General features: G+C 52.3%; 1 protein-coding gene across 4 annotated transcripts in view; it reads left to right on the forward strand.

Moving 5' to 3' along the window:
- CMIP (c-Maf inducing protein) overlaps positions 1–14684 on the forward strand; it is a 240906-nt gene that overhangs the window by 178291 nt on the left and 47931 nt on the right. For 3 of the 4 annotated variants that reach the window (XM_023637379.2, XM_023637380.2, XM_070262099.1), the window contains 2 exons: positions 8199–8360; positions 13253–13294. In XM_023637379.2, the coding sequence (XP_023493147.1) occupies positions 8199–8360; positions 13253–13294 (204 nt within the window). Of the gene's footprint in view, positions 1–2251; positions 2522–8198; positions 8361–13252; positions 13295–14684 lie in introns of those variants that run through there. The other variant, XM_070262100.1, reaches the window with a different exon arrangement.

Consider the following 14684-nt stretch of genomic DNA (forward strand, 5'->3'; position numbering starts at 1 on the left):
ATGGATGTGTATGGTGATTGGATTTTGCCAAAGGTGCAAGCAGGCCCTAAGTACCACGTAGGACGTGGTACCCAGCTGGGAGCCTGGCACCACGGTCTGTTCATCTCCTCACCAGCCAGATGACTGGTTGCCCAGGCAGCCAGTTGATGCCCCAGAGACGATGAGCAGGACACTGCACCCAAGTTCCTGCTGTTTCCTTGGAAGCGGTAATGACCGTGGGGAGACCGCCTCCGGTGGGCACTTAGCGGGCTGAGTGCCCAGGCTTTTTCCCCTCTTGCAAACAAATTGCCTGTCTCCCCAGGACTCGGCTTTCCAGGCAGATGTCAGCTGGACGCCCAGCTGTGGCCAGTCTGGAACTGCCATGGGCAGCCAGGGAGGCGAGGCTCAACCCTCCAATTTAAAGTACGTCTCGTTCGTTTCAGCAGGAGGCAGCAGCATTGATGGAGGCCGAGAAAGCACTCCGGTGTGCCTCTCAGAGTAGAGCTGCATGACGATCGGGCGCTCAGGATCCAAAACTAGACCTGGGTCCCACGTCCAGCTCTGGCTCTTACTAGCCGCGTGACTTAACCGCTCTCGGCCTCGATTTTCTCATCTGTATAATGGGGCTAATTACCACTCACCTCGCTGAGTGGTTGTGAAGATTAAAAGAAGTTATTTTATACAAAGAGCTTTTATAGCACAGGGGCTGACCTATGGAGAGCCCTCCAAACGTGGTAACAATTATGCCCTTATGCACTTGTCACAACCCATTATGCTGGGTGGTTGTTCTGGAACACAGGAAGCAGTGGATAAGTGGTAGCCAGTATTACTATAATTAGTGGCTTTGTTAGAGTGAGTTGAGCCAGCCTTACCCTCTAGCCGACAGGGAAGTGCCAGGGCTGGGCTTGGGTCTCATTTTGCGTCATTTCCTCCACTCCCAGCTCCTCCGCAGAGTCAATGCTCCACTCAGAATAGGTGTCCCTACACCCACCTTGAAAAGCCTGAGTCCCTGGAGGGTATTCATTGGTTAAGCCATCCATTGATTAATTGGACCAGCAGTAATGGTTGGGGAATTGTATTGGCTAAGCTGGGTCTCTGTACAGAGTCCACAAGAGGGGCTGAGAGGTTATGAGCTGGTCTTAGGTTAATGATCAAGACTCGAGGGCTGAATGGGCGGTTTGGGGCTGAGACACATGAGCCGATCACAGGCCTGGGTTGTGTCTGAAGGCAAAGTGATGGTGCTTGATGTGAAAAGGATTGAAGAAAAGCCATTTTGGAGGACCAAAGAGAAGACCAAAAATTCCCCCCACCCCAGTGTCGGAGCCCCCAGAAGCACACTGGCTTGGCAGGGAGGGCAAGTCAGCTGGCAGACCCGCATCCACAGCCACAGCACGTCTGGAAGGAATGAGGAGGTCATAGGCCCCCTGTCTAGGAATCAGGGAAGCCAGAAAAGTCACCCAGCCGGTCATTGTCCCTGGGCGTGCAAGGGACATTCGGAGACACCACCCTGTACGCCTTGGAGGGAAAGTTGGAGGAGCTGGGCAGGTAGGCAGGGTACCGCTCACATACTGGCCCCAGCACGTGAGCATTGTCTGAGTGATGGGCGGAAGCAATGAGCACATTCCTTGTCCTCTGGGAGCATGGTGACAGAGGGGACTCCAAGACTTTAGGACAGCATTGCCCAAAGAACTTCCCAGAGTGATGAAAATGTTCTCTATCTGCATTGTCCAGTACAGCAGCCACTAGCCACGTGTGGCTGTTGAGGAACAACTGAAATGTGGCTAGTGGGACCAACGCACTGGATTTTTAGTTGTATTTCTTTTTCTTTTTCCTTTTTTTTGGGGGGGAGGAAGATTGGCCCTGAGCTAACATCTGTTGCCAATCTTCCTCTTTTTTTGTTTTTCTTCCCAAAGCCCCAGTACATAGTTGTGTATCCTAGTTGTAAGTCATTCTAGTTTTTCCATGTGGGACGCCTGCCACAGCATGTCTTGATGAGTGGCGCCTGATGATCCTGCGCCCAGGATCCGAATCAGCAAACCCCGGACCGCCAAAGCAGAGCATGCAAACTTAACCACTCGGCCATGGGGCCGGCCCCAAGTTGTATTTCCTTTTAATTAAGTTAAGCATAAGTAGGCACTTGGGGCTGGTTGCTTACGTACGGGCCAGCACAGCTTTGGGACATCCACTGAAGAGAAGTTTTAAGAGCCAGTCTGGTTCCTCCCTGACTCGTTTTTCTTGATGGCCCCTGGAGCTCTTGGGCAGCCTTTCCTTTAATGACAGGTGGTGGGGAGCATGCGTGCTTGTGTGAGTCTGAGCCTCAGAGGCTGCGGCAAGAGAGCAGACAGAGCAACAGCCCATCACCAGGAGGCGTGCTTCCGGCACATTCTGAGTCACGCCTCTCCTGGTGAGGGGCACTTTCCCGGCTGTCTCGTCTCCTGTGGAAGAGCCGACAGGCTCCGCTTTCCCAGGGCGGAGAACCCGGGCGTCTGTGGTTGCCTCTGCTGTGGGAGCAGTTGCCGGAGAGATGGCGGATGTTGCCCAGGTAACATCCCTCCCTGACAAGCAGAGGGCGAGGACCGCAATGGAGTGACTGGCTTTCCCGCACAGGAGGCAGGAGCCTTTTCCTACTGGCTTTGTCATTTCGGGAGCTGGTGGGGCTTAGTCACGGATCCTGGGAGCCCTCCTAAGTCCTGCCTGCTCTGAACCCCTCACTCCCAGCACTTGGTAGGTGATAAGAACGAGAGCTGCTGTGTAGCCAGGAACGGGGCTAAGTGTTTTCTATCTGTTATCTCGTGGAACAGCCACGGCAAGGCTTTGACAGTAGTTATTCTCATCCCACAGTGCAGACGAGGAAACTAGGGAGCGAGTAATAGACTGTGAGTTTCACCAGCACAGGGGCCATCTGCTTTGCTCACCCCGGTGTCCTTAGTACTTAACGCAGTGCTTGGTACATTATAGTAGATGGTTCCCAGTAATTTTTGTTCAGTGACTGGATGGATGATGGATGGATGGGTGACGGACAGATGGATTAGTGGATGGGTAGATGGATAAGTGAATGGATGGATGGATGAATGGGTGGATGGATGGATGGATGGAGAGATGGGGATATGGGTGGATGAAGTAGAGCTTAGATTTTAACCGAAATCTGCTGATTACAAAACGTGCACTCTTAACCACTAAGCCATACTGCCACTGGCTTTGTCTGATGTCCTCCTCTGCCTGCCTAGGTTGGGATTTTTTAAAAAATACCTTAATTGAGATGTAATTTCCGTACCATAAAATTCACCTATTGTAAGTGTATGATTCAATGATTTTAGTAAACTTATCGAGTTGTACAACCGTCACTCCATCTAGTTTTAGCATATTTCCGTCATCCTAAAAGATGCCCTCATGTCTGTTTGCAGTCTCTTCCCTGTTGCCAGCCCCAAGCCCCAGGCAATGACTGTTCCACTGTTTGTCTTTGGAAATTTGCCTTTTCTAGACAGTTCATATCAAAGGAATCATACAGTATCTCTTTTGCATCTGGCTTCTTTCATTTAGCATAATGATTGTGAGGCTCATGCATATTGTGGCAGGCGTGAGTAGTTCCATCCTTTTTACTGCCAAATACTATTCCATTGTCAAGATACACACTTATCCATCATCAGTTGATGGACACTTGAGTTGTTTGCAGTTTGGGGCTCTTCTGAGTAATGCTGCTGTGGACATTCGGGCACATGTCTTTATGTAGAGTCTGGCTTTGTTTCTCTTGAGTAGATTTCTATGAACAGAACTGCTGGGTCGTATGGTAAATTTATGTTTAACATTTTGAGAAACTGTCACACTGTTTCCCCATGGTGCTGTGCTAATTTCCATTCCCACCAGCAGTGTACCAGGATCCCGGTCTCTCCACATCCTTACCAGCACTTGCTATCGTCTGTCTTTTTGGTTAGGGAGCCTGGGGTGTGTGAAGTGGTGGCTCTTTCTGGTTTGAACCTGCGTTTTCCCGAGGGCCCATGATGTTGCTCAGCTTTCTACACACTTACTTCTAGGCTGGGGTTTGACCTTTTCAGCCAGGTGTTGGCGAACTTTTTCTCTAAAGGGCCAGATAGCAAATATTTGGGCCTTAAAAGGATCACATTCGATTTCTGGCACATTCTTTGTTTTTTCTCTTCACAACCATTAAAAAAACATAAGACCACTCTTGGCTTCCTTACACAAAAACAAGCAGGGAGAGAGTTCTAAGGCCCCTGTCAAAGGAATCCAGCAACCCCTCCCTGCTGGACACACATGAGGTCACCCTGGTGAGGTGGGCTCAGTGGGAGGACCACACTGCAAAGCCCGGGGGCCTGGGAGTCAGGGTTCCAGAGACGTCCCGTCCCAGCCTCGCTGTGACTCATCGCCAGATGAGCTCATCGCAATTCCTGGGATGGAACCTGCTAATTTGTCACCCAAGGCGAGTGACTGGGTCCCTGTGGTCCCGGACAGGCCTCCTTCTGCCCTGTGGCTGCCCTGCCCCAGGGCTCACAGCCTCTTCTGGGAACCAGAGGCCCACACCCCAAGGCCACTGTGTCACACCTGCACTGTCCACCTGCTGCTCCCATCAGCCTCTCCTGCAGACCCTCCCACGGCTCCCCCACTCGTTGGTCACCTGGCCCCTGGCTCTCAGAGGCTTGTGGACTTGTCCTGGCCTCATCCCATGCCACCCAGCATTCCTGAGCCCTTCCTCAGTGTCTCTTGGCGAATCTGACCCTCCTCTCCACCATCTGTGCTGGCCCTGACCAATGTGATAGAAAGAGGGAGACCTTTGGAATTGCCCAGAGCTGATTTTGACTCTTGGTTGATCCCTTTCTAGCTGCGTGACCTTGGGCAAAGTCATGTCACCTCTCCAGCAGATAGTCTGATGTGTGAATAGGATGCTAGAGTCTCAGAGTAGAAGCTGCAGGCACCTTGCCCTCTCAGCATCACTGTGCTCTGAAGGCTGCTTGCTGTGAACATGCACCACTCTGGTTTTTTCTGGCTCTGGGAGCACTGTGGCCTGGGCCTGGGGCAGCCAGAAGTACAGAGTGTCGAGGAAGTTTGTGGATAAATGTCGCAGCGTCCTTGCTCCCTGGGTGGGTCAACTCTAGGGCATGGCCCGCAGTGTCTCCTAGACTTCCCACGGTGGGTGACGTTGCCCGTTACCATCATAATGCTTGGTGATGTCGCTAGCTGACTGCCTTCTCTTCCTGCCTTCTGCAGTCTCCCTTCCACCCTGCACTTGTGTCTCCTGCCTTGCCTCGCATGTAAATAAACCACTTGCACTCAGGTCCTTGTCCCAGGGCTGCTCAGCCTATGGCAGGTCCCCAGCCCCTAGGATTACTGTGAGGATGGAATGAGATGATGCTCAGTGCCTGGCGCGTGGTACATGCTCATTGAACATTAGCCCTTGTTACAAACCTTGGGACCTTCTGGGTTTGAATGCAGCCTCTGTGACTAGTGTCCTGGGGACACCTCTTCAGCAGGGGTTCAGGTGCTTGCTAGAGAGCTGTTGTCCTCGTGCACTAAGGAGGGGGCTGTGGTGGCGAGCGCAAGGCTGGGCGCACCCGTGAAGGGGCTCATTGGAAGCTGGGTAGGGACTGGCTGCGCCCAGGGGGCCCTTTTGCCTGGGCCTCGCTGCCTCTGAGCCTCAGTGATGTCTGTGTGTGGAGAGTGGGGACCGACACACAGCCGCCCACCCCCACCGGCGGGCTGGACTCAGCGAAGTTTAAATGAGGGTTGGCGGGAACAATGTTCACCAAGAATTAATGATGGCTATTTCTAGGTTGTGGGATTTTTGAGGGCTTTTTTCATTTATCCTCTTCTTTTTGCTTTTCAGCATGGTTTAAATTTCTTATAATGAGCATGCATCATTTTCACAAAAAGAGTGAATCCATTATTGTTTCTAAAGTAAATAACTTGCAGCTGATCAGAAGAGAGGGCACTTAAAGCTCAGACCGTATTCAAATCTAGAATCTACTGTGGGTAAGACACGGGTATGCTTCGTTGTGGTTTTCTCTGGGGCTTAATCTATGGCGAGTTTCTGTGACCATTTCACGGTCATTTAAAAATTTAGCAATTCTCTGGGTACGGAGCAAAACCACAGTGTCCAGGACTCAAAGGAGCATTCATCTCCCGGGATGGATTGGGCCCTTGCCTTGGGAAGTGTCTCTACTGTGTTAGATATCGGGCACTTTGTGTTTGCATAGACCTGGCAGTGCCAGGAAGCCGGTGCTTCTGGCTCGCTGTAGTGGGGCCAGGAGGCTCCAGGCTCCAGCTGACCGTAACTAACACCGACGCTGGTTATAGTCCTAGGGAACTGGGGGCATCTAGTCAGTAAAGTCGTGGAGTTCAGCAAATGCGCATTGTCACCATTATCCCCATCAAAAGCATATTTACTATTCGCTAAACACTCACCCCCGACAGAACTTGTCATGCATTTCCTCCAGTCCTTATAGGATCCAAAATGATGGACAAGTAAATATTTCTGGTCATTCCCCTCCCCCACCTGATGGAAACTGTGCCGTCTTCCACTTAACCACTTGTTTCCTCTGCCCTGCTGGCCCTCTGAGAGAGCTTGTCTCGCACTGGATCTCGATGCGAGATGGTGAATGGGCAGAGAACAGTAAGACCAAGAGGTGGAATGAGGAGAGAGGCTGTCACAGGCAGGTAGGGAGGTGAAAGGAGAGGGGGAGAGAAGGAGGAAGAGACTAGCTATGTTGACTTACATGAGAAAGATCCAGGATGATGAGGGGAATAAACCCTGGTGTGAGTTAACGTTGTGGGTGATGGTGGTGGTGATAAGGGGATGATTAACAAGTAAAAGGCTCCAAAAATTGGGGAGTGTGAACAAACGGGAGAAAGAAAATAAGATACGATTTGTATCGCAGTGGGTTGTTCATTTCATCCTGTTAAAGTTCTTCAAAGGAGACTAGTTAAGTATCCAGGTTCCCTTCTTGTTACTGGCAGCTGTCCTCTGTGGACTGTGCTTTGGAACGTAGCTCCATGCAGAGAGCAGACCACGTGGGTTCAGGATTTATAAAGGTTACTCGTCGGAAGAGGCTGCGAGATGCTTTCACGCCTAATTCACAGAAGAGGAAGCTGAGGCTCAGGAGGTGAAATACTTCATAGGCAGCTCAAGGTCTGTCTGACTCCAAAGTCTGCCTCCTGTTCCACCAGGATGCCTTGCTCAGCACCATTAACTGCTCAGTTTGATATGGAATATGTCCCCCCTAAATATGTCCTTTAAGGCATTGGGTTCCCAGACCACTTTGTAATTCTTAACTCAGAAACCAGGTGGTCAGGGAGACCCCGGCAGCCTCACAAGCCAGTGAGGGGCCCTGACCTCCTCCTTGGTCCTTCCCTCAATCAGACTTTGGCTCAGAGATGGTGACATGTCACCCCAGCTGGCTGCTGGCGCAGTGACACTAAAATTAGGTTTTCCCCAAGGAACAGAGCACTTAGTGAAGGAGTTCATCCAGTTAGGAGGAGAGACTCCCGAGCAAGCCAGGGCAGCAGTGGGGCAGGCGGCTGCAGGGCCGGGAGGGAGCATCTGGCTGGGACCTCTGCCTTCCAAGGGCTTCTGTTTCCATGATGTCAGAGAGGCGGAACTAACTCTGCCTCAAATCGAGGGAGGCAGCAGCCCCTGCCCCAGTCGCTCCCCAGCTTCTGACACAGTGCCTAAGCCTGATCGCAGGTGAGCTGAGGACCGCCTTACGTTCCCCGGGGGCCATTCTGGGCTCTTTCCCCACCTGGCTGGGGTTGAATTCCTGGCCCCAAGCCTGTCTGTCTGGTTTCTTAGCTGAATACCACTCTCCAAGGGGACCTCTTAGGCTCAAGATGAGCAGAAACAGTGCCTCCAACTCAAAGAAAGCCCCTATGTGGACCCAGGTGTGCTTCCACTCTTACGGCATTTGAACACTTGGGGGATAAGTGTGGCCGAAGCTGATCTGAAAGAGCACTTGCTTCCTTCTTCTTTGAAGTCATCGGAAATGACTCTTCTAGTGTCCGGGAGGCCTGGCTGCCTGCAAATGCACCTGTGACTTTGGGCACAGCTCTTCCTTTCTCAAGTGTCAGTTTCCTTACGGGGGAGAGAGCAATGCACACTGGCAGTTTCTCAGGGCCTTTCACATCCGAACGCAGCTGATTCTTTGATCATCTCATATCTTGCACCCTCGGCATATCGGTAACACTTTTTGTGTCTCTTTCTCTCTCCCAACCAGAAAAAGATTTACAAATATAAGAAAGTCCTGAGTAACCCAAGCCGTTGGGAAGTGGTCTTGAAGGAGATCCGGACTCTGGTGGACATGGCCCTCACGTCCCCCCTGCAGGACGACTCCATCAACCAAGCCCCACTGGAAATTGTCTCAAAACTGCTCTCAGAGGTAAGACACTTCCCCCGCTTGGTTTCTGCACCGTGCTCCCCCCTTTAAGTCACTTTCCCTTACCTCTGCTGGACACCAACCCTGCACCAAACAGCAGAATTGGATTCGAGTTGTGTTGTCCCCCCATTGCTGAAGGAGGTGAGGGACTCCCCCCAGCGATTTGAGGGAGTTGAGAAGGAGGTTTGCCCCCAGTGTTTCCGGCTGAGCCGTCCAGGAATGAAGGCCCTGCCACACCCCACAACCGAACTGGAGAAGGGGGCTTATTGGTCTTGGCCCTGAGGCTGGGCTGGTGGTGCTATGATGGCAGCTGATTACACAGTTCTCTGGTTCATTCCCGAGCAGGAGCACGTCCTTGCTGCCCCCGTGGCATTGGGGCTGGTAGTCCCAGCCCACCTCCGTCTTCCCCCAGCACTGGCCTGCATCAGCTTCAGAGGTCCAAGCAGATAATGGCTTTCTGCCCTAATCACCCCCCACAGCCTACAGCTGTACTTTATCTCACACGGGATTTTAAAAATCAGGAGATTTCACAACAAAATGGGAATTTCCAGCTTCTCTTTTAAAAAACACTCAGAAAACCCAGCAGCAGTTTGCAGCTGGCGCTGCCCGGCGCCGCCTATCTACGCCATCTGCTCTGCCAGGCGGCCCCACGCTTTGAGCGTGTGCTGTGTGCCAGGCACTGTTCTGGACATTTGAATGAAGACAGCCTGCCCTCCTGGAGCTCCCGTTCAGGCAGGAGAGGCAGACAGGAACAATGAGACTGAATCAGCGAGCCAGTCTCACTGTTCTGTTCGGTAGCAGGACACATCCTTCTCTTTAGTCTGCTCCAGGCGCTATTCTAAGCTCTTTAGAAATGTTAATACTTCTCTCTCTCTCGTTTATTTGCCTGCCTGGCCTCCTGGGACACTGGAGTTGATGACTCCTGATTTAAACTATGCATGGCCACCAGAGTGATGCTTCTGTCCTCCTCCCCTGGGAGTGGCCCCTGCTCTTCTCCCACCCCTGGCTCCCTGGGGAGCTCCTACACACCCCGCCGCGTCCCACACGCGTTCCCTGCTGCCTAGAACCGGCCCTCTCTGCAGGCTGGTCACTGCCCGTCGGTCCAGGAGACCGGTGCAGGCCTTCCATGTCTGCTGAATAGAGGGTCCCTCGTCCTGGGAGGAGGTGGGGACGGGAGGTAGAAAGTGGGCAGCAGACTGGGTCACAGGCAGAGGAGCAGAGGATGTGTCCTCGGCGGGGAGGCCAGCCTCGTTCCACAGAGGAGTGGAGACTCAAGCTCTGAGACGAGTCGTGGTCAGGTCTGGAATTCAAGGCGGGTGCCATGTGCCCCGCCCAGAGCAGGAGAAGGGGCCCGGTCAGCAGGCCAGGGGCTGGCTTCTCATCTGGAGGAGTGCACACGTGCTGTGTCAGGTGCCTTACACACAAAGCATCTCACTTAGTATCACATTCGCCCTGAGAGGTGAGCTGTGCCGTCTCCATTTCACAGAGGAGGAAACTGAGGCCCAGAGATACCGAGTGACCTGCCAGGTAAGCAGTGGGGCTGGAAATGCCCCTCAGGACTGCCTAGCTCTTACCGCAAGACCACATGGCCCACCCCTGCGGCCCCACCATCCCACTATCAGGTCAGGCTCGTCGTCAGGACAAAGGTGAAGGTGGCAGATGGGCCCTGTTGCCCGCCTCTGGCGGGATTTCTTTCCCATCTCAGATACGTTTCATATGACCACATTCCCATGGGCCTTTGCATCACTTCTTGGGCTTTAAATCAAGGATCTCGAAGTCAGCTGACCCCCAAGTGCTAGGCTGGAGAGACAAAGGCATTTAAAGAAAAAAAAAACCAGAAGCAACTTATATATGTTGTGCACCTACTGTGTGCCGGGCAAGGGGTCGATATATTCACCCCATTCTACTGATAAGCACTGCCATTTGGTAAGGGACGGAGCTGGGACTGCAGCCCAGGCAGCGTCCCCTCCATAAGGCCTGACACCTCTCTGAGTGACGCTGACGTTTTTTGAGCACGTGCTCCGTGGCGATCACTTTGGCAGGCATTTAGAGCCGATCTTTTGCGTTTCTCCCGGGGGCCCCACAGGGTAAGTGTCACCATGCACAGAGAGCAAACCGAGGCTCTGAGAGGTTCCCTCGCAGCCCAGGGTCGCTCGGATAAGTGGTGGGCCAGGATGCACGCCCAGGTCTGCCCGACTGTGAAGCTCATCGCTTGTGCATAGATGTGACATAAACCTGAACCAGTGAGTGGGGAGACCCACCTGTGTGGGACGGTGGTTCAGAGCAGGCGTGTGGAGTCAGAGGACCTGGCTCTGCCCTCAGGGGCTAACTGACCGTGGACGAGTTACGAGACCTCTCAGGGCCCAGTTTCCATCTGTGAGGTGGGGGCCAAGGTTGGCACCCATTTCACAGCACTGAGGATCAGATGACCCAATACAGACACAGTGCTGCCCAGCGCTATGCCTGAAGACGGGAGCATTTGATAAATGGTCACATTTTTATTGTCACAGGAGATGGTTGTGATCTTGACCTGAAGCACCCTCATCTAGATGTCTAGAGGGCATAGGTGGAAAAACAAATAAATCGTCTCTCCTCCTTACCCTTTTTTGTTTAGCGTAGATGAGCTAGATTCTTTGTTCTCTTTTTTTTTTGTTTTGGAGGAAGATTAGCCCTGAGCTAACTGCTGCCAATCCTCCTCTTTTTGCTGAGGAAGACTGGCCCTGAGCTAACATCCATGCCCATCTTCCTCTACTTTGTATGTGGGACGCCTGCCACAGCATGGCGTGCCAGGTGGTCCCATGTGCACACCTGGGATCCGAATGGGCGAACCCCAGGCCGCCGAAGCAGAATGTGCGCACTTAACCGCTGCACCACCGGGCCGGCCCCTGTCTGCTCTCTTTACTCAAGTTGTTCCCGAGGCCTCCTCCTAAGGGACTGCAGGCATCACCTCACCAACCAGAAGGTGGGCAGGATCCCAGGGGAGGGGAAGGGAGGCAGAGGAGGGACTGTCAGGTAGCAGAACCATTCTGAGAAAGAACCGTCCATCCACCGGCCAAGCAAAGCCAGTGTCCCCGACCTCCCGGGCCTTTGTTGAGTTGATTGTGTGGAGTGGCCACTCAGCTTGGGTGTCAAGTGTCCCCTCCAATGCAGTGGCTCTTAGTGAGCGCTCTCCACCCCGGGTCAGAAGTGGGCTTGTGGAGGGAAGTTTTCCTGCAAAATGGTGTGGGCTGCCATGGGGTGACAGGGACAAAGGAAATGGCATTTGGTTGCCAAGGGCTCTTCCTGGAAAGGTGCATGGGGCAGGGTGAGGGATGGCTGGTCCCTTTGGAGCTGCCTGAAAGATGGAACTGCCCGGTGCGTAGGTCGAGCAGTATAGCTCAGTGGCTGGAAATAGACGCTTTGGAATCGGGACAGATGGGGGTCAAGTCCCTACTCCACCATCTGTGCTCCGGGCGAGTGACTGCACCTCTTTGACTCTTAGGTAGCTGTCTGTCTGTGGACGGGGTAGTGGGAGAACCTATCATAAGGGAGAGAGATGGGTGGGGTGAGTCTTACAAAGCTCTGACACAGTGCCTGGGGCAGAATGAGCTTGTTGTCAGTCATAAGGAGAGACCAGAGCCAGGCTTTCATCTACCCTGGGCGGAAAGATGACTGATGTCTAATAACCTGCCGTAAATTAGGCTGCTCAGACTCCACCAACATCCACAATAAGAAGAAGGTGTTGGAATCCAAAAAACATCCTTCCACATGTTCCTGGATCCTCAGCACCTAGGTCAGGCTGTCGCCATGGAAACCGGGGCCCCGAGGACCTCAGGCACTGACCCTGGTTCCATGGCCGGCTTCATCCTTCAGGCGGCCAGCTTACTGAGCCAAAGCAACGTCACGGCTCACTCGCTCTTCTCGCGCTTTGGCTGGCGTAAACATGTTAGATCCCGACACTCCTTAAACCTGTTCAGGCAGTGGGCGCTGTAGGGCTCTTTCTAGAACCCAGGAACAGTCGATCTTGCCAGTTCACTGACCAGATCATGAGGCGCGTTCCAAGCAGCCAGTGTGGCTTTGCTAGGAAATAGGAATTGACACCAGTGAAAGCCTGTGTCCACCAAGACAAGCAGACAGAGCAGAACACGCCACGAAACTAGCAAAAAAGACAATAGTGGCTGTTTCTGTGTTTTCCCACAATTTCTCGTTTATTACGTATTCATCCCTTTCCTCATTTGCATGCTCACAGGATAGCAGCAACAGGTACCAGTTGTATAAGAAAATTCCAGATTGGGAGGGAAGAAAATCCTAAAAATTAAGCAAGTTTAATCCATTCAACTTAATATTATATTTGCACGTTAAATTGCTAGAATTTGAATTTAGCTGAAACATCTTGGGCCAACTCATGGAACACTAGTGTTCCCTGGGGATCTAGTTTGAGAACCACAGAAATAATATGTTTGCTACTCCTGATGGACTGCGTGGCACAGAGTCAAGACTCAAAAGTCTGTTTCTTTGCGTGTTTATTACAAACCTGCCTTCTGGCTTCCAGGTCGTGTGCTCCGACCAGGGCCAAGCACAGGTTTAGTGTAAAGATGTCTGCTTACGAGGACCAGACTGAGCCTCACTGAGGGGAAGGGACTGGCCCAAGGTCACATAATGTACACATGGCGAGACAGGGACTTGGAACTCAGTTTCTCCTGCCCCGAAGCCATACTTCTCCCCCTTCCCAACCCTGCCTTTGAGGGTCTTCTGATCTGTTTAATTAAGAAAAAGTGACAGCTTTCCTCTGTCTGAGGGGCTGTAAGTGTTTTGAAAGTGTGTGGACCTTAGAGATACAAATGTTCCATTTTCTTGACGTTGTTTTGTTTTGCTTTGTTTTCTTTTCCTCCCGCGTCCCCCGTTCCATCGTCTAGAACACAAACTTGACTACCCAGGAGCATGAAAACATCATTGTGGTAAGTCTCTCGCCGTCCCTCTCCTGGCGCGCCCGGTCCCTCCCTGGCGCGCCCGGTTAATTCTGCAGGCGCCAGCGTCATCCACCAGCACGGCGACGTTGCTCAGCTTTGTCTTTTCTGTCGAGCCACATGTGTCTCCCTCTTGCTTTTGCACATTTCAGAGCCCCAATCGATCAGGGGAAGTAATGAGCAGTCTGGGAGGTTGTAGCAAATGGGTCTTAATCGCCTCCTCCTTCCTGGGTCTGCCGTGGGGAGCTGAAGGCAGGAGGTGGCAGAGACGGTGTAATTTGTTCAGAGGCTATTAAGCCTATTAGCTGAAAGGTAAACGTCCTCCTTCTTGCCCCAGGACATGTCTCCTAATTAATCCACAAATGGAACCTGGATTTAATTCCCTCTGATATGCAAATTGAGATGAGATGATATTTTTTGGGACTTGACTATGATCTAAACATCCTTTAGGGGGAAATATCTTCCTGGGTGATTTTAAGCTATGAAACATGACTTTCACTAGAGAGAAGAAAGAAATGAAGTTGTACCTACTGGGTGCCAAGCACCATGCTGTGTATTTGAATCCACCGCTTTGCTGTATATTTGATTCTGTGGATTCAAATACAGCCCCTGCTCCCTAAGACGTCATCATCTCTTGTAGGAAGACAAATGTGATCCCTGTAAAAATAGGGGCATGTAGTGGAGAGAGTGGAGTGATAAACTCACCTGAGAAAGAAGCCAGAGAGCTTCCTGGAGGCACTGATGCCTGAGCTGGGTTTTGAAGGATCAATAGGAGTTTGCCAGACGGCAAAACATGGTAAAGGCATTCCAGAGAGAGGAAACTTGCACAGAGATTTAAAGCAACATGGTATGTTCTGGAAGCCTCAGCACTCCTGGAGCATAAAGTATAAGGAAGTGGGAAGCAGAGAGGTAGGACCTGAGGTGGAAGTGAGAGGCCGAGCCTCCGGTGTCCAGGAAAGGACCTGGAACATTCACCCACCCAGAAGTCCTGCAGCTGCAGCCTTTGAAACAAGGGCAGCATCCCAGACACTGTGTCCCTCTGAGCTGAATGAGGGCTTCAGGGGCCCACTAGGCCCTGGCCCCCCTAGACTGGAGAATCACCCTCCTTGCCCTAGCTGGGTCCTATAGGCACCACAGGAGGGGAGCCCTGGGCCTTTTATTGCAGTAAAGGCAGCAGCTTCTGCAGAGCGGCAGCCGCGGTGTCTGGCATGCGGTACATGCTCAGTGGGTGTTTGCTAAAAATATAGAGGTTTTTCCCGTGCTCCACCCTGGGCACCCCCTTGCCTTCTCTTGCCAGAACAGAGGGAACCTCAACTCAGGCACCCCCAATCACCCACCACCACCTTTCTCTGGTACACTGTTAATTAATAAAGTCATTTAA

Source organism: Equus caballus, chromosome 3 (genome assembly GCF_041296265.1).
Source record: "Equus caballus isolate H_3958 breed thoroughbred chromosome 3, TB-T2T, whole genome shotgun sequence".
Lineage (NCBI taxonomy): Eukaryota > Metazoa > Chordata > Mammalia > Perissodactyla > Equidae > Equus > Equus caballus.